Below are 20,661 nucleotides of genomic sequence, written 5' to 3' on the forward strand. Positions count from 1 at the left end.
TCATAACCAATTATAATTGTTTTAAAAAGACTGCATAACACAATTTTACATATACTTTTCAAATCCTATATAATTATTCAGATATATTTGAAAATGAAAAGTTAGAAGTAAAAAAAAATTCACCTAGAATACAATAAAGTACTCATTATTTTTAAAATTGAAATAAAAGCACAATAAGTGGCATAAAGGAGTTTGAGGAAAAAAAGGTTAACAAAACATCCCTTTCTGCATGAAAATTTGAACCATGGTTAACACTCTAGGTCTGTTTCCCTGGAAATACATAAACTCCTGATTGGTAAACTGTATCTGGACTGGGAGAACACAAATATTGCTGGGGAGGCTATCATTCTCTAAAGAGGGGACTCTCATAATTGGGCATGTCCCTTGTGGTAACCCTGAAAGTCATGCTTCTGGAGTTGTTACAGGAGATTCTCACTCTTGTGGGTATCACAGTGGCTCCTGTGTCCACTTGATGTTGACTCATTTCCTGAGCTGTCAGACCGCTATAAGGACACCCGCAGAAGAGGACCACCTAACACTACCGACAGGCTGAAGTTCCTATGCTAGATCTTTCTAAGTAGGGCCAAGTAGGGCCTATGATACTCTTGTAAGTCGGACTGGTGGCTGTTATAAAATATTACCTTTATTTGTTCACTGATCAACTTGTTCCAGGCAAGATGTAATACTAAATTTAAGGCAATCACAAAGTAATAAAATTACTGTGCCAAGTCGCTAATCCGGTTTGACTAACCCATTTTGCAATGTGAATACTGAATACGGAGTAAGAACCAGGAATTTAGTTGCGTTTTCAGTAGTCCTTCTCTAAGAAAATCTGTACACATAAAATTTAAATATGCTTAAGTGATCCAAATCAATTCTTTTCATTTTCATGTGAAATGCTGTCTTAAAATAGAAAAAGCACTTTATGCATATACCTCGCTTTTGGACTTCCTCTTCTTCACTGTCACTTTCTTCTGATGAAGATGAGGAGGAGGATGAGGAAGAGGAGGACGAGGATGAGGATGAAGATGATGCTGAAGAACAAGAGGAGGAAGAAGAAGAGCTAGAGCCTGATCGAGAGTGGGAACAAGAAGAAGAGGAAGACGAAGAAGAAGATGATCTGGAAGAACAGGACGATCTCTCAGAATCAGAGTCAGAATCAGAACTAGACTCTGATCCTCTTTTGTGGACTCGCTGCTTCTTAGAAGCTGGGTTTGGAGTTAGAGGCTCTGTTCTGGCTGCAACCATGCGTCTGTCTGTTTCACCTTTTCCACCAGATTTCTGGTCTCCAGTAGCCTGTGGTAAAACACCATTCTTTGGACTTACAGGCTCAGACTTTATTAGTGTCCTGGTTTCCTCAGAAGTCATAGATTCTTCTTCAGAAAACTGAGGCTCCTCTTTAAGGTTTTCACTTTTAACTTTCACATCCTCTAGAATAATACCTTTAGGATCTAGGAGCCTAGGTAGAGAGGTAAGAGGAGAAGCAGAAAGTGCTACTTGATATTGCTGTAAAAGTGGGGTAGAAGTCCTTGAATGAGCCATCTTACTTTGACTGTAGTTCCTTTGAGCTGCCATAAATGAGAGTTCAGGATCACGAAGAATGTGATAGTCTGTTCGGCTCACCCCGTGTTTAGCAGCTCCAATGAGCAAGTCCCTATCATGAGGGCCACACTCCCACCAGACTGGTAAGTCTGGATTTGGATGGCAAAGCTTCAAGCGCTCAAACAACTGTGGATGTCGGAGGGCCTGTTCCCTTACTTTCCTTAGAAGTTCAATGCGATATAAAGTCCTAGAAGCACGTTCTTCTGTGATTGGCTGGATAAAAATATTTGGATCCACCAATTCTACATTGAAACAAGAACAAACATATTACACTCAAAGATACTTCATTATATTATAACAAATAAAGCAACTTCTAAAATGCACCTCTACTCAATATCATTGTATACTTTCCAGAATTTCTTTTTAACGTTTTTAAATGAGGAGAAATATAAATTTTAGAAAGAAGTACTAAAAATCATGTAACATATAACACTGGATCTACAGAAAGTTAAGTAAAATATTAAAGTTATTTTGGAGGTGTGTTAATGTAACTAGGAAGTTACTTTCAAGAAATTCCCTATGAGCTAATGTCAATGTGTTTTAAAGAGAAAAGCACTCAAATTCATTTATAAATACAAATTAAATCTGTTAAATTAACACCCCATAAGCAAACCTAAGTCCACATATCCTTAACTGCACCGAGGTAACTCAGGGCATTACAGTGAACTCACAGGGACAACAAAGGCTTTCTTAAAATTTGATGGAAACATGGGAATAATTGTCAAACAGTGTATGAACTACCAGCCTGAGATAGTTCAGTTTTAACATCAGACCATACTCTGTTCCTTTTGATGAGGTCTTATCTTTGTGAGCAGAGATACTGGCAGTTGAGAAGTACTCAAAAAGAGATAGAGGCTTGTTGAAATAATGTAGAGACCACCTGAAGGAGTTACTAATGGCCAAATGTGGAACAATTTGAACATCAAAATGAATTCTGATAGTACTGGATTATAACCTACAGAATAAAAAATAAATACCCACATGAAAAAATACTAATATGAATAAATAATTAAGTAGACTAGGGAGAAGGAACAGCTTTTCCTTGCAGGAGAACTGCATAGTAAAAACTGTTGCAGACAAGATCTACTGATGGTTACTGAAATCAATGGGTGAAAGTTTGAGTAGAACAGGATCTGTGTTGTCTCAAAGTATCTTCTTAAGATATCTGTTAACTACAGGGGAGAAGATAACCATTTTACACTGGAAAAATGCAGCATAAACTAGCTAATCCAAAGAATCAAGGGCAACATCATCAGTAATAAGACATAATGACATCATGAACCCCTTGACATTACATTCCAAGAAAGACACAACATCATTTCTGAGGTATTCTTGCAAAAAAAGGCATAACCTCAATCCAATTGTGTGAAAACACAAGACAAATCCAAATTGAGGGGTTTATGGCAAAACTGATCAAAGGTATCAAGGTCATTAAAGAAAACAACAACTACAACAACAACCCCAAAACTGAGGAACTGTTACAGACTGCAGGAGGCTAAGGAGAAAGAACACCAAATACAATGTGGGCTCCTGGAACAGAAAAGGACATCAGTAGAAAAACTAGTAAGATTTGAATAGGTATTTAGTATGGTATTGTACTGATTGGGCTAATAATTATACTATAACTATAGTCATGTAAGATTTTAACATTAGGGAAGAGTGAGGGATATATGGAAAATCCCTACATGGGCTTCAAAAACAATAAATTCACCCCAGAATAGTCCCTTAGCTGAGCATTAGCAGCTCTGATTGTTTTCGTTTCGTTTTGTTTTTTTGAAGGCCCTGGGTGTTTTTTTCCTACTAAAACTCTTTAAAATGTCTTTTGAGTGGAGGCCTCACTTCTTGCAAAATTACTTGTGTAAATAAGCCCTCTAAGCACAGTTCCTATAAGATGGACTAAAAACACACGTTAGTTCTGTTTACCAAAAGCTATCCTTTATCTTCCACCTCCCACAATCATAAATCTAAATCTAATAAAAACACTATTTTCTCAAAATTAAATGTGTACCTTTATTCTCTTTAGATCTCATTTCAATAGTAGAATTAAGGAGTAAAGGATCTTTGAGCAGAGTTTATTTACAATTCAGAAAAACTGGTGAAATGTTGAATTAGACAGTACTAAAATAAAATAGCTGGAAATTTCTGAATTTTACTAATTTTGCTTCTTTGATTGAAACGAGGAAAAAAAGAAATTTTATACATACCATCTTTGGAAGGAAGACGACAAACCCTCCGACACATAGACATGAATGCATACAAATATTTCTCCAAACTATCATCGGTTTTCTTATGTAGCCTAGCCATAGCTCTAAATTTTGTCCAATCAAATTGGCCTCTGTCAGGATCAAACACCACTCCAAATGTAGATACAACTCTATAAAAGTCAGCTTCTTCTCTTCTTGTCCATCTATTTTGAATAGATTAAAGAAAAAGTCACATTTCTCACGGAAGTAAATAAATATTAATGCAAAATACAATGACTATAATAAAAACTTAAAACCATTTCAAGTACCTAACACTTTAAAGGATTAAATCCAGGGCTATTTCCTTAGAAATAGATTTTAAAATGCCAGCTGACTCATCTATCCAACTGTGCTTCTTTTCCTTCAGACAATAATAGTTTTTTGCATACTTACTGTGCAAAAAAATATGCATGGGATACAAGATTGTATAGGATATGACGACCCTCCCTTTGGGAAAAAGATAAAACATTTCAAACATATTTACAGTATAAGGTAGCATTTTACAGTTGTATGTATTATAGAAACCATGAATTTTAGGACAGCACAGAAGATGGAAGGATCTGTTCAAACTTGAGTGATGAAGAAAGGCATCACAGAGTAAGTGGCATTTAAGATGGAACACGGTTAAGATTAAGGGAGGAAACTAGAAAGAGGGCACAGAATAAGCAAAGTAGGAAGTAATTTACATTTTAAGGGGATGATGACTATTCCAGAATGAAAAGGAGAAGGCTCATATTGGGGACAGAGGAAGATAGGCTTGGGGTCAGTTTATAAAACACTCTAAATGTCTGGCTAAAAATAGTCTCTATTCAGTTGCAAGTTCCTGAAGATACTTTAAGAGGGTAATATCCTCACACACCATAGATCTCCAAACACAGTAGAATCTTTTCCCTGGTTAACAATCACAAGTTTGTTGTGTAATGAGAAAAAGCATATGAGAAAGACCTTTGAAAAACATTAACAGGCCATTTTTATCATGATGATACATTAAGAAGGTTAATGATGATGTAAAAATAGTCATTCTGGGAAACCAACCAATCAAGTCATATGAACCTTGTACCTGAGTGATAAAGTAGGAATGGAAAAGAAAGGATAAATTCAAGGATTACATAGGACACAAAAAAATATGACACCTACCTTCAAAGAATTTACAAGTTAGAAAGGTAAGACATGGAAAGGAAAAGATGAATGCCATTACAGTATCTTTTATTATTTTGAAAATGACTAGTTTTATTTAGATAAGTGCTATATGAGTGCAGAAAGCAGGGAGAATACTGTGAGCTAGTCTGGTTGAGAAAAAAACTAATAGAGGAGATAGAACATGTGTTGAACTCTGAAGGAGTAGTAGGGCAAGGTATGGACTAAAAAGTAGGAAGAAGGGTGTTCTGGGTGATAGCAACAACTTAAGTAGAATACTGAGTCAAGACTCAGTGGGGCATTCAGGCAGAGGGAATAGGAGAGAATAAAATTAGTAATGCATGCTGAGGCCTAAATTGAAGAGACTCGAATTAATTAAGAAGTTAGACTTTATCCCTATACTAAATAAAGAGCCATTGAATATCATGATAAAACTAGTACTTTAGGAAGATTATCCAGATCTGCCAGAGCAAGGGAAAATGTATGCAGTAGATTAAAGATGGTCACAGTCTTTGCCACAGTTCGCTTCGAGAGATGCAACCTATTTTCCTTTCCCTTAAATTCTGGTTGGCCCTGTGATTTTTTTTGACCAACAGTAGGTGGCAGAAGTGACACTCTGTAACTGCAGAGGCTGGGTCTTAAGAAATCTGCAGCTTCTTTCTGCCTTTGCCACTTGGAATGCTCCCTCTTAGAATCTGAGCTCCCAGCTGGCAGTCAACACCAACTGCCAACCATGTGAGTGAGGCCATTATGGACCTTCCAGCCCTCACCTCCCTCCAGCCAACACCACGGGAAGCAGAAGAACCATCTGGTCAACCCACAGAATAGTGACAAACAAAAAACTGATGTTGTTTTTACGTCACTACGTTTTGGGGTGGGTTGTTATGCAACGATAGATAACTGAAACAGTAAATTTACATAGGTAGGAGTATTTGAAGATTACGTCTAGGATAGCTAAAATCTTAAGTGTCAGACTAAATTCTGGTTACAATGAATGTGTTGCAAATGAAACAAAGGAACAATGATTTATCTTTCAGAAAAAAATTCAAAGATCCAGGTTTAATAAGGACGCCAGGTTATTGTTAAACTTTCTTATTCTTTTCCATATATTCTTTCCTTTTTAAGAAGTTAAAGCTTTTGGGATGAGAGAAGTTTGCTTGTCTTCCTAACAAGCCTCTTGAAGAAGTTCTACTACTATTTGTTCCCCTTTGACATCAGTAGTTTTAAGGGTTCATCCTCTGTAAAAAGCATAGATGAACTTCTCTTCCATACATTCTTATATTTCATTAATGTCATCATGTAAAGTAAGATACAGTGGAATTTATTTCATATAATTTAAACATACGTTTCATTGATAATTTAATTCTTGAGTTTGCACCTTCATTTTTCCCCATACCTCACTGTTCATAAACATGACAAAAGAATGATTAAATATAAAGTATGGACTAATAACTATAAAATGCAATAATCTGTATTAGCTTAACCATATTTGTGTGTACATATATTTATATACATGTGTAGGTATGCATAAAGCATTTTGCTTTGACCAACTTCTCTACCTACATACGTTTTTCACAACGTGAGATAATCGTACCCTAACAGACTTCAGAATGAACACTATATTTAGATACTATATATTAAAAATTTAGTGCTATTGTCTTACCTCTGCTGTCTTTCTATCTTGGCTGCCATTTTAGGATTAAGAGTGGCTTCTTCATAAAGAGGCTGCATAACACTGGCAGGCACTGAGAAAGTAGGTTGTATCTGCTGGATTTGTCTGTTTTTATTAGTACGCTGATATGCAGTGATGAGACGCCTCAAACGTGTGGTTAAAGCTGACTGAGTAGGCCAATAAATTTTATCACCCTCCATCAGTTGACCATCTACATTTAAAGAAACTCATGTCAATTAAAAAAAAAAAAACTAAAACCCAAAAACTAAACAGATACTGTCATGAAGTTCACAAAAGCAGCAAAATTTCCCTACTTAAAATTTTTTCTTCCAATCTGATTATATGAAAAACAAAAACAAAACAAACCTCTCAAAAAAGTTTTAACTATAGCTCTAAAAATTACAACAAACTTTAAGAGCAAGCTCAAAGAGTAGGTCACGGTGGAATAAAGAACTACAATGTTATGTATTTAAAGAGAACTTCATCTGCACAGAAAATACAACTCTTGCATTTCCAGGTCTAACATATCTTACTGGAAGGCAAATACTCAATGCCTTAACTTAAATAAATTAAAAGTCCAACTGAAATCCATTGAGAAGTTGAACACTATAAACTCTTCAAATTAAAGCTTTCTGTATTAAGTTTATCTCAATTTAATTAGAATGAAACAGGTAAAAAGTCATCAGGGAAGAACATATATTTTAAAAAATTCAATATGACAATGTTATAACTTTTAAGTTTTCATTCACCTAATAAAAGTGCAAGATCTAACTCTCTATTTCTACAGTGTAATATAACCATATATACCATAATCAAGTGGTAATCATTCATGCGAAGGAAAAACTACTCCTTTATTCCTAGTTGAATTACAGGAAGGTGAGGCACTATTCCCCTTGGGTACCAGCTGGGAATGAATGTACTCTAGTGACAGTACGTTTCTATCTTGATATCAGAAGGAAGGAGAAGCAAGACCGTGTACAGAAAAGCCTGTAGAAACTGAGTGATAAAAGAATGTTTCTCAATGTGTGTATGAACAAATAAGAAACGGATTATTAAATTAACACTAATGGTGTGTTTAATGGTGAAATGTCACATACCAGTGTAATAATCAAGCCACAAAAGCATCAAAACTCCTATTCTATAAAAATTCAGTGAGTCACTGCGTAAAGATTTACAACTAAAAATATTGTTAAATTTCCAATCAACTATGTTCTATAATGATTGCAACTGTCTTCAATAAATTTCACATACATTTGAGACATACAGAAGTGTATTAGTTTACTGATCTCATGGTATCATGGGAATGTTAATTTACAATAATACTAAGTAAAGAAATAAATGCTATTTACCTCCATCTGCTATAACAAGATCTCCTGGTGAGGAAACATCATCCTTTTAAAAGAAAACAGAAATTTGTCACAGGGTAACTGGGTCAAGATATAATAAGAGAATCGATTTTCTTTATAATAGAATACTTTCTTTTGCAATAGAATTTTAAAAATTCAATTTATTTAAACTAAAAAAACCCAAACCAAAAACATTTCACCCATTTCCATCCTGCCTCTAACCTCAAGCCTCTGGCAACCACAATCTATTCTCTTTATCTATCAACTTAGTTAAAAAAAATTTCTTTTTAGATTCCACATATAAGAGACATCACACAATATTTGTGTTTTTCTGACTTACTTTACTTAGTACAATGCTCTCAAGGTCCATCCATGTTGTTGCAAATGGCAACATTTCATTCTTTTTAAAGACTGAATAATATTCCATTGTGTATATATACACACACACATATATATGAATATACGTGTATGTGTGTGTGTGTATATATATATATATATATATATGTATATATATATATATATATCACAATCTCTCTATCCATTTGTCTATCGATGGACACCTAGGTTATTTCCACATCTTGGCTACTGTAAATAAAACTTCAAACCACATGTGATCAGGCTGCATGTATCTTTCAAATGAGTGTTTTCATTTTTGGGGGATAAATACCCGTAAGTGTGATTGCTGGGTCATATGACAGCTCTATTTTTAATTTTTTGAGGAACCTCCATACTGTTTTCCACAGTGGCTGCACCAATTAACATTCCCACCAACAATATACAAGGTTCACTTTTCTCCACATCCTAGCCAATACTTGTTATTTCTAGTCTTTTTGATAATAGTCATTCTAACCGGTGTGAGGTGATATCTCATTGTTTTTTTGACTGGCATTTCCCTGATGATTAATGATGTAGAGACTTTTCATGTACCTGTTGGCCATCTATATGTCTTCTTCTAAAAAATGTCTATTCACATCTTCTGCCTATATTTTAATCAGATCGTTTGGGTTTTTTTGCTATTGAGTTGTATGAGTTCTTTATATATTTTGGATATTAGCCCCTTATAAGATGTATGATTTGCAAATATTTTCTCATATTGAGTAGGTTGCCTTTTTCTTTTATTGATGATTTCCTTTGCTGTGCAGCTTTTTAGTTTGACGTAGTTGCACTTGTTTATTTTTGCTTTTGTTTTTGGTGTCAGATTCAAAAAACTCATCACCAAGACCTATGTCAAGGAGCTTACCAACTAAGTTTTTATTCCAATGACTACTAGTTTCTACTTTTGTTTTAGAAAGCCCTAAGTTAGAATTATCATCATTCCTTTGTAGGTGGGTCTTTTTCCTGTGGTTGTTTTAAAAAACATCTTCTCTTTGTTTGGTATATCTGTAATTGCACCAGGATGTTTCTTGAAGTGGATTTAGTTTCATTTATCCCTGCAAGATTCACTTTACTTCTTGAATGTGAGGATTCATGTATTTCATCAAGTCTGAAGAATTCTCAGTTGTTAACTCTTAAAATAGGGCTTCTCCCTTATGCTCTCTAGTCTGTCCCTCTGGAATGCCTATTAGACATACACCGGACATTATCATGCTATATATACTCTTCGTATCTAAAAAGATTTTTTATATACTCCATTGTACTGGTTTTCGGTTTGTTGCCTCTCAACTCTAAATTTACTGCCTCTCATACCTTTTGCCAGCTCTAAGAAAAAAAAAAAAACGGATCTAGGCTCTTTATTTTTTCTTAGCCAGCCAATGTGATATTAAGCTTTGTCAGTAGTGGGAGCTAGAGAAGAAAGGCATTTTACTTCCTGGTTGCTGTGAGCTCCTCCACTGCTCAGCTCCTACAGCACATGCAGCTTCCTCAGTGCCCAGCTCTTGCAGTTCATGCAGTTTCTTTAGCACCTCTTGCCTGGCAGCTTCTCCTGAGCAACCTCCCCCTGGGTGGTTTTGTAGTGGAATGCCTCCGGTGTGACACTTCCCCAAGAAAAGCTTGGCAACCCTAGAGGGTGGATTTCCAGCAAGTTGCTCAGGTGTGGCAGCACAACAACTTTTCTTCCATCTAGTGAGCTGTGGTCATACCCTCCCCAAAAGGTCAGAACCTCAGCCCTGGTGGGCACAGGACCCTTCCTTGGCTGCTGTATCTCAGCCTTAGGAATAGTGACTATTCCTGTATTCTTTCAAGTTCTTGCCACTCAGTATTTCAACCCCCCTATTATAGTCAATAGCTCTTTACATTAAACTTTCCTGTTCAAATTACTATGTGGTTTTGCTCTCCTGATTGGCTCAAACTGATTCATCACGCTACATTATGGATAACTTCCTCTATTTTCTAAATAATTTCTTCTCTCGTGAGCTGTGTCTAATCTGTTTCTCCAGCAGGATGTTTAACTTATTTGTTGAGTTTTAAATTTCAACGACAGTATTTTCCACCTTTAAAGTTACATATAATTCTCTTTCATATGTCCATCGTCATTTAAAATCTTGTCTTTCTTTTTTTCCTAGTTCTTTCTTTAATGTCTTTAATCATTTAAAATTTTATTTATTTTCTATTTCAGGAGATATATTAACAGAAATTCTTAAAGATCTAATCTTGTTCTTTGTTATAGTGCTAACATTCACTCATGGTAAATTGCTCCTCATAAATTAAAAATTTTTGGATTTTGACCTCATTTTATGGAGGGCTTTATCTTCAAGACTCAAGTGTAATCTAGATTGAAGTCGTTTCTTCTAACTGTTCTTTTTACCAAGTACCTCAAGGGTATTACCAGCTTGGGATCTCTCTTTATATTACATTTTTGCCTTGAGAGTTCCTGGACCATGCAGATTAAGTAAAAGAAATCAAACCATAAACTCAAGCGAAGGCAGGCCTATGGCTATGAATTCTCAGGGGAAACAATTTTCTCCCTACCCAGAAACCATGCTGAGATAAATTTACTTGTTTCCCTGTGCTGTTTGGCAGAAGGTACTACCCTTTAAGGGTTCTGACTTTACTGGATTTCATTCTCACTGCTACACACTGGCCTAAGCCTCATCTTTCTTCCTCAATATCCAATTCCCTTGGCAACCAAGACCAACAAACCCTACCTGACAGCCATAGCACTGTCTAGTCTTTACTATATTCTCACAAATATTATAGAAATTCTTCTCCTCTTTTAACATCATTTTCCCAACCCAACAGATTATATTCTGTACTTTCAACCAACTCTTTTTCTTCCTTTTGACTTTCTATAAACAGAACACTTAGAACTATGCTTTAGCAGCTCAGAATTCCTCTGGGCTCCACCTCTACTTCAGATCGCTTTATCTGTTGCTGTGTACTTTTAGTATCTAGCTCTTATTCTGCTTTGAGATTTTGCCCCTGAACACTGTGTTTCTCTGGTTCCTAGCAGTGTAGCATGTTGGGAATCCCCATTTCATTCATATGTCCAAACCAGCCTCCAGCTTGTCTAGAAGACGAGATCAAGCAAATTCTGAATGGTTATTTGTGATGTCTGGCAACCTAAGTTAGTCACTAACTTAGCTAATGTTCTAAGAAATGATGCATAATGAAAATGTATGAAGGAAAAACATACAAAAGAAATAGCAAGCAAAAGAAAACATGGATAACTAGATTCGAGGATTTAAAATCATGATCCAAAGCATACCTCTATATCATCTTTAAAGATAGCTGGGGCAGGTTTGTATTCTGGATCTTCCACATCCCTGTTAAATACCAACAAATGCTATAATTATCGTACTGAACTTCAAATTTCTCGTGGTAGGACAAACAAATGGGGTATTGTTGGAAGGACTTCTTCGTATGTTTTAATGGTCCGACTGAAGTCTCTTCTTCAGCCAGAGGAGCCCAAGCCTAATAGCGTGAAGGTTATTTACATGGCAAGTCAGAAGAAAGCTAGTTCTAATTTACTCTTACTCCCAAGTTCACTTATAAATGTGGTATTAACCTTAACATAGTCTCTTACTTTTCTCTTTTGGTAAGAAAAGAAAGGTAATAAAAAAGGCCTCATAATAGGTATAATGAACATCATCATATTTCTCTTCAGTTGTAATATGCTTAGCTTTCTTCTTCCCTCCTAGGTCCCTAAAATTTTGGTCTTAATTGCCATGACCATTAAGAATGGAAAAACGAAGGACTCATCAAAAGAATGGGTGTGGGGAAGGTCCGGTCTCTTCCTTCATTGCACTCTGTTAGACAAGTGCTAACTTATTAGAGTATCATTAGCTCTTTTGAATTGTAAACTCCAATTCTCGTACTGCTACACTATTTAAAGAGAAACATCACCAACATAGAATATGCTGATGTTGATAGAGCTATATGGAGAATTCATGACTCTGAAATCCACGTACCCATCCATATAATCGTTCGCCCTCTGTTCTGCAGCAACTGCTTTCTCATCAGGTTTTCCCACTCTTTCCAAGAAGCATAATGCCGGGTCTGCTCGGATAGTGTTATATTTTTCATAACCTAGAGGGATGACCAATTATGAAAGTAAAAAGGATAAAAAGAAGAAAAAAATATAAATGTAAGCATTCCTCATATTTATGATGAGTGATATTTCTGGACTGAAGGGACCATATATTAAAATGACATAGGTTAAACATGTTTTCTAGAAATTATCACAAACATTACATGGTCTGGCAATATGTATATTTAAAAATCTAGATTAAATATATCAGTTAAAAGGAAAAGAGGAAAAACTGACCACACATAACATATTTCACATAAAAACTCTTCTTGAGAGGGGACGTTATGTGAGACTTACGTCCAAGAGAAGCAGTTCACATATGCCACCCATTCATGAGGAAATGTAGTGACTGACAAACATAGCTTGGGAGTGTATGCTTTATATGATGTATATAATAATATGGGTGTTACTGGAATAAAGCTGTAAGTGGAAATCAATAAATTGAGAAGTAGCTGAATTACACTATACGTAGATGAAGACTCTACCTATCTTACTTCTCACTTACCATGTTTAAAAACTCCAATAAGGAGTGATTTATCAGCATCAAAATCCCACCATTCAGCAGGAACTTCTGAGTGGTCTGGTTCTGGGACCCAAACATCAATGTCACTTAAAAAAAAATCATGATATGACTTTATGAGTTACTATAAACAAGTCTAAGAGGGGGCAAAGTTTTACATAGCTTCTAAAAAGCATTGTGGTTTTTAAGAAAAAGAGGATACAATTTTATTTCATTTAAAAAAATTTTCCACAACTACCACATATTAAAATTATAAAACTGCACAATAACAACAAAGGTACCATAAAATGAATTGATATTCTTAAGTGCAACAGAAGAAATAAGTTTCAACAGGTTTACTTTATTCTTAAGGAATCATATTCTTTCCACTAATTTCCTTCAGATATAGACAAAAGGTTCTATCAGAAAGCAGAGTCTTATGTCAGCAAACAACTTGGCAAAAATCATCTGGGTCAAAAATTTCACTTTGTATATGAGGAGACTGAGGCCCTAAAAAAGCAAATGAATGGCTCTAGGTTGTAAAACAAGTTATGTCTCTTTTAGACCACTATTGCTAGGAAAGTCACACTGAAAAATTAAGCACTGCTTACCAGTAAAGGAAGCCTAGCAAAGAGTTAATAATGTTTGACAAGGATTAGCAAATAAGTATCATTAATTTTGATATAAATACACGTCATTCTTATATTGTATTCAACAGTCAAAGAGATTGGATAGGGTAAATTACCTCAGGGAATCAAATATTCTACTTGAGATTTTCCCTATGACATTAATGTATTATCAATTTCCAAAGAATCAGAGATATAATAAAAAACTTAACACAAATTATATTAAGTAGAATTTCATCTCTTCATCGTGGCACCATAAATTTTATAAATTAATTAAGAAAGGACTATAGGTGTGAAGAAATGGAGCGTTTCTTATAACTAAGTTGTGTGGCAAAAGTTCATCTGTAAGTTGGTTGTCTTTGGGAATGCAAATAAATTTTCATACAGATATAAACTGATAAATGGTCAATATGTTCCTGGGCTAGTCCACAAGAACCCAACAGTTAACCACTAATATAGTTGAAATAAAAGATATTGACAATTAAAAAGTTTTAAGTTTTATAAGTAAATAAAACATAAAAAATGGATTAAAAAATTACTTTTTATTTTTCCTAAGTGCTTTGCCAGGAGACAAAAAGAAAATTTTCAATACTCTAAATGCACACCTCATTATACTTTATTTTGCTTAAAAACAGAAGTGTCACAATCACAATATTTCTTAGCTTAGTGCAGAAACAGAGAAAGAGGAAGAGAGATTTTCCGGTGATATGGCAAAAGCTGAAAAATAGATGAGGAAAAATACAGTTAAAGAAGATATTTATTTTTTATTGCATTCCTGGTCAGGATTAAACAAAGCAGAAGCACAGAATGACAAAAGAAAGAGGAAAGAACACCAGAGACAGGATGCCATACAGGGAAAAATAAAGTGGGTCAGATACTGTACTTCCTCTTACCAATCATCAGGTAGCACTCTAAAGCTCAAAATATTGTGACTGTCATCTGAGGTGGAAGGTTTTTCCTGTTTTTAGAGAGTAAAAGGCACTAAATATATACCTCATGGGTTTTAAAAAATATATATTTATTTATTTTAACATCTTTATTGGAGTATCATTGCTTTACAATGCTGTGTTAGTTTCTCCTGTATAACAAAGTGAATCAGCTATACATATACACATATCCCTCCGTCTTGCGTCTCCCTCCCACCCTCCATTATCCCACCACTCTAGTTCGACACAAAGCACCGAGCTGATCTCCCTGTGCTATGTGGCTGCTTCCCACTAGCTATCTATTTTACATTTGGTAGTGTATATATGTCTATGCCACTCTCTCACTTCCTCCCAGCTTACCCTTCCCCCTCCCCGTGTCCTCAAGTCCATTCTCTACATCATCTGTGTCTTTATTCCTGTCCTGCCCCTAGGTTCTTCAGAACCATTGTTTTTTTTTTTTTTTTTTTTTTTTTTAGATTCCATATATATGTGTTAGCGTACAGTATTTGATTTTCTCTTTCGACTTACTTAACTCTGTATGACAGACTCTGGGTCCATCCATCTCACTACAAATAACTCAATTTCATTTCTTTTTATGGCTGAGTAATATTCCATTGTACATACGTGCCACATCTTTCTCAATTCATCTGTCGATGGACACTTAGGGTGCTTCCATGTCCTGGCTATTGTAAATAGAGCTGTAATGAACATTGTGGTACATGACTCTTTTTGAATTACAGTTTTCTCTGGGTATACGCCCAGGAGTGGGATTGCTGAGTTGTATGGTAGTTCTATTGTAGTTTTTTAAGGAACCGCCATACTGTTCTCCATAGTGGCTGTATCAATTTACATTCCCACCAACAGTGCAAGAAGTTCCCTTTTCTCCACACCCTCTCCAGCATTTATTGTTTGTAGATTTTTTGATGATGGCCATTCAGACTGGTGGGAGGTGATACCTCATTGTAGTTTTGATTTGCATTTCTCTAATGATTAATGATGTTGAGCATCCTTTCATCTGTTTGTTGGCAATCTGTATATCTTCTTTAGAGAAATGTCTACTTAGGTCTTCTGCTCATTTTTGGATTGGATTATTTGCTTTTTTGATAGTGAGATGCATGAAATGCTTGTATATTTTGGAGATTAATCCTTTGTCAGTTGCTTTGTTTGCAAATATTTTCTCCCATTCTGAGGGTTGGCTTTTCGTCTTGTTTATGGTTTCCTTTCCTGTGCAAAAGCTTTTAAGTTTCACTAGGTCCCATTTGTTTATTTTTGCTTTGATTTCCCTTTCTCTGGGACGTGGGTCAAAAAGGATCTTGCTGTGATTTACGTCATAGAGTGCTCTGCCTATGTTTTCCTCTAAGAGATTGATAGTGTCTGGCCTTACATTTAGGTCTTTAATCCATTTTGAGCTTACTTTTGTGTATGGTGTTAGGGAGTATTCTAATTTCATTCTTTTACATGTAGCTGTCCAGTTTTCCCACTACCATTTATTGAAGAGGCTATCTTCTCTTCATTGTATATTCTTGCCTCCTTTGTCAAAGATAAGGTGACCATATGTGCGTGGGTTTATCTCTGGGCTTTCTATCCTGTTCCATTGATCTGTATTTCTGTTTTTGTGCCAGCGCCATACTGTTTTGATTACTGTAGCTTTGTAGTATAGTCTGAAGTCAGGGAGCGTGATTCCTCCAGCTCCGTTTTTCGTTCTCAAGATTGCTTTGGCTATTCGGGTCTTTTGTGTTTCCATACAAATTGTGAAATTTTTTGTTCTAGTTCTGTGAAAAATGCCAGTGGTAGTTTGATAGGGATCGCACTGAATCTGTAGATTGCTTTGTATAGTAATTTTCATGATGTTGATTCTTCCAATCCAAGAACTTGGTATATCTCTTCATCTGTATGTATCATCTTTAATTTCTTTCATTGGTGTCTTATAGTTGTCCACATACACGTCTTTTGTCTCCTTAGGTAGGTTTATTCCTAGATATTTTATTCTTTTTGTTGCAATGGTAAATGGGAGTGTTTCCTTAATTTCTCTTTCAGAGTTTTCATCATTAGTGTGTAGGATGCAAGAGATTTCTGTGAATTAATTTTGTATCCTGCTACTTTACCAAATTCATTGATTAGCTCTAGTAGTTTTCTGGTAGCATCTTTAGGATTCTCTATGTATAGTTTCATATCATCTGCAAAGAGACAGTTTTACTTCTTTTCCAATTTGGATTCCTCTTATTTCTTTTTCTTCTCTGATTGCTGTGGCTAAAACTTCCAAAACTATGTTAAATAATAGTGGTGAGAGTGGGCAACCTTGTCTTGTTCCTAATCTTGGTGGAAATGGTTTCAGTTTTTCCCCATTCAGAACGATGTTGGTTGTGGGTTTGTCACATATGGCCTTTATTATGTTGAGGTTAAGTTCCCTCTATGCTTACTTTCTGGAGGCTTTTTATCATAAATGGGTGTTGAATTTTGTTGAAAGCTTTTTCTGAATCTATTGAGATGATCATATGGTTTTTCTCCTTCAATATTCAAAATGGTTTATCACATTGATTTGCGTATATTGAAGAATCCTTGCATTCCTCAGATAAACCCCACTTGATCAGGGTGTATGATCCTATTAATGTGCTGCTGGATTCTGTCTGCTAGTATTGTTTTGAAATTTTGGCATCTATGTTCATCAGTGATATTGGCCTGTAGTTTACTTTCTTTGTGACATCTTTCTTTCTTTGTGATACCACCCTGTGGTATCAGGGTGATGGTGGCCTCGTAGAATGAGTTTGGGAGTGTTCCTCCCTCTAATATATTTTTGAAGAGTTTAAGAAGGATAGGTGTTAGCTCTTCTCTAAATGTTTGATAGAATTCTCCTGTGAAGCCATCTGGTCCTGGGCTTTTGTTTGTTGGAAGATTTTTAATCACAGTTTCATTTTCAGTGTTTGTGACCGGTCTGTTTATATTTTCTATTTCTTCCTGGTTCAGTCCCAGAAGGTTGTGCTTTTCTAAGAATTTGTCCATTTCTTCCAGGTTATCCATTTTATTGGCATATAGTTGCTTGTAGCAATCTCTCATGATCCTTTATATTTCTGCAGTGTCAGTTGTTACGTCTCCGTTTTCACTTCTAATTCTATTGATTTGAGTCTTCTCCCTTTTTTTCTTGATGAATCTAATGGTTTATCAATTTTGTTTATCTTCACAAAGAAACAGCTTTTACTTTTATTAATCTTTGCTATTGTTTCCATCACTTCTTTTCCATTTATTTCTGATCTGATCTTTATGATTTCTTTCCTTCTGCAAACTTTGGGGGTTTTTTGGTTCTTCTTTCTCTAATTGCTTTAGGTGTAAGGTTTGGTTGTTCATTTGAGATGTTTCTTGTTTCTTGACATAGGACTGTATTTCTATAAATTTCCCTCTGAGAACTGCTTTTGCTGCATCCCATAGGTTTTGGGTCATCATGTTTCATTGTCATTTGTTTCTAGGTATTTTTTGATTTCCTCTTTGATTTCTTCAATGATCTCCTGGTTATTTAGTAGCATATAGTTTAGCCTCCATGTGTTTGTATTTTTTACAGATTTTTTTTCTGTAATCAAGTCTTACAGAGTTGTGGTTGGAAAAGACACTTGATATGATATCAATTTTCTTAAATTTACCAAGGCTTGATTTGTGACCCAAGATATGGTCTATCCTGGAGAAAGTTCCATGAGCACTTGAGAAGAAAGTGTATTCTGTTGTTTTTGCATGGAAGGTCCTATAAATATCAATTAAGTCCATCTTGTCTGATGTGTCATTTAAAGCTTATGTTTCCTTATTTATTTTCATTTTGGATGATCTGTCCATTGGTAAAAGTGGGCTGTTAAAGTCCCCTACTACGAATGTGTTACTGTCGATTTCCCCTTTTATGGCGGTTAGCATTTGCCTTGTGTATTGAGGTGCTTCTATGTTGGGTGTATAAATATTTACAACTGTTATATCTTCTTCTTGGATCGATCCCTTGATCATTATGTAGTGTCCTTGTTTGTCTCTTGTAATAATCTTTATTTTAAAGTCTACTTTGTCTGATATGAGAATTGCTACTCCAGCTTTCTTCTGATTTCCATTTGCATGGAATATCTTTTTCCATCCCCTCACTTTCAGTCTGTATGTGTCCCTAGGTCTGAAGTGGGTCTCCTGTAGATAGCATATATACAGGTCTTGTGTTTGTATTCATTCAGCCAGTCTATGTCTTTTGGTTGGAACATTTAATCCATTTACATTTAAGGAAATTATCGATATATATGATCCTATTACCATTTTCTTAATTGTTTGGGTTCGTTATTGTAGGTCTTTTCCTTCTCTTATGTTTCCTGCCTAGAGAAGTTCCTTTAGCATTTATTGTAAAGCTCGTTTCGTGGTGCTGAATTCTCTTACCTTTTGCTTGTCTGTAAAGCTTTTAATTTCTGTCAAATCTGAATGAGATCCTTGCTGGGTAGAGTAATTTTGGTTGTAGGTTTTTCCCTTTCATCACTTTAAATATGTCCTGCCACTCCCTTCTGGCTTGCAGAGTTTCTGCTGAAAGATCAGCTGTTAACCTTATGGGGATTCCCTTGTATGTTATTGTTGCTTTTCACTTGCTGTTTTTAATATGTTTTCTTTGTATTTAGTTTTTGATAGTTTGATTAATATGTGTCTTGGTGGATTTCTCCTTGGATTTATCCTGTATGGGACTCTGTGCTTCCTGGACCTGTTTGACTATATCCTTTCCCATATTAGGGAAGCTTTCAAGTATAATCTCTTCAAATATTTTCTCAGTCCCTTTCTTTTTCTCTTCTTCTTCTGGGACTCCTATAGTTCGAAGGCTGGAACATTTAATGTGGTCCCAGAGGTCTCTGAGACTGTCCTCAATTCTTTTCATTCTTTATTCTTTATTCTGCTCTGTGGTAGTTATTTCCAGTATTTTATCTTCCAGGTCACTTATCCATTCTTTTGCCTCATTTTTTCTGCTACTGATTCCTTCTAGAGAATTTTAAATTTCATTTATTGTGTCGTTCATCATTGTTTGTTTGCTCCTTAGGTCCTTGTTAAACGTTTCTTGTATTTTCTCCATTCTATTTCTAAGACTTTGGATCATCTTTACTATCATTACTCTGAATTCTTTTCCAGGTAGACTGCCTATTTCCTCCTCATTTATTTCGTCTGGTGGGTTTTTACTTTGCTCCATCATCTGCTGTTTATTTCTCTGTCTTGTCATGTTGCTTAACTTACTGCATTTGGGGTCTCCTTTTCACAGGCTGCAGGTTCGTAGTTCCCATTGTTTTTGGTGTCTGCCCCCAGTGGGTAAGGTTGGTTCAGTGGATTGTGTAGGCTTCCCGGTGGAGGGGACTGGTGCTTGTGTTCTGGTGGCTGAGGGTGGATCTTGTCTTTCTGGTGGGCAGGACCATGCCTGGTGGTGTGTTTTGGGGTGTCTGTGAGCTTATTATGATTTTAGGCAGCCTCTCTGCTAATGGCTGGAGTTGTTTTCCTGTCTTGCTAGTTGTTTGGCATGCGCTGTGCAGCACTTTACCTTGCTGGTCGTTGAGTGGAGCTGGGTGTTAGCGTTGAGATGTAAATCTCTGGGAGAGCTTTCGCCGTTCGATATTATGTGGGGCCGGGAGGTGTCTGGTGGACCAATGTCGTGAACTCGGCTCTCCCACATACAAGTCTTAGGCCTGACACCCAGCCGGAGCACCAACACCCTGACAGCCGGCTGGAGCACCAAGACCCTGTCAGCCACATGGCTCTTACATGAGTACTTGGCACACAGAAAGCACTTGGTAACTGTGAACTAATATTGCTATAACTGTAATTACAGGCACAAGCTGGGGGAGCGATTCATCTTCCTGCTAGTGTTAGATGGTCTCCTGCAGAGGTGGGGGCTGGCTGTGGCTCATCATGGGGACAAAGACACTGGCAGCAGAAGTTCTGGGAAGTACTCATTGGTGTGAGCTCTCCCAGAGTCTGCCGTTAGTCCCACCAAAGAGCTACCTCACGGTTTAAATGTGCCATATGCATGTTAAGTGTTAAGTGTTCCTTAACTGCTAGGGAAAGGAATACAATAAGGTGCATGTACTCCTATTGCTGATTTCTGCTTTGAGAGATTCAGTTCATGTGCTATCTCTTGCATAAAGCCTCTAACTTCCCCAGGCTA

The 20,661-nt window shown here is 36.1% G+C and overlaps 1 protein-coding gene across 17 annotated transcripts in view; it reads right to left on the reverse strand.

Moving 5' to 3' along the window:
* The window catches only part of CHD9 (chromodomain helicase DNA binding protein 9), a 243,873-nt gene that overhangs the window by 21,591 nt on the left and 201,621 nt on the right, over nucleotides 1-20,661 (reverse strand). For all 17 annotated transcript variants that reach the window (XM_079907092.1, XM_079907090.1, XM_079907094.1 and 14 more), the window contains 7 exons: nucleotides 12,971-13,074; nucleotides 12,347-12,464; nucleotides 11,644-11,701; nucleotides 8,004-8,046; nucleotides 6,646-6,865; nucleotides 3,807-4,009; nucleotides 936-1,844 (listed from right to left, as the gene is read on the reverse strand). In XM_079907092.1, the coding sequence (XP_079763218.1) occupies nucleotides 936-1,844; nucleotides 3,807-4,009; nucleotides 6,646-6,865; nucleotides 8,004-8,046; nucleotides 11,644-11,701; nucleotides 12,347-12,464; nucleotides 12,971-13,074 (1,655 nt within the window). The remainder of the gene's footprint in view (nucleotides 1-935; nucleotides 1,845-3,806; nucleotides 4,010-6,645; nucleotides 6,866-8,003; nucleotides 8,047-11,643; nucleotides 11,702-12,346; nucleotides 12,465-12,970; nucleotides 13,075-20,661) is intronic.

This window comes from Stenella coeruleoalba (genome assembly GCF_951394435.1).
Source record: "Stenella coeruleoalba genome assembly, chromosome: 20".
Lineage (NCBI taxonomy): Eukaryota > Metazoa > Chordata > Mammalia > Artiodactyla > Delphinidae > Stenella > Stenella coeruleoalba.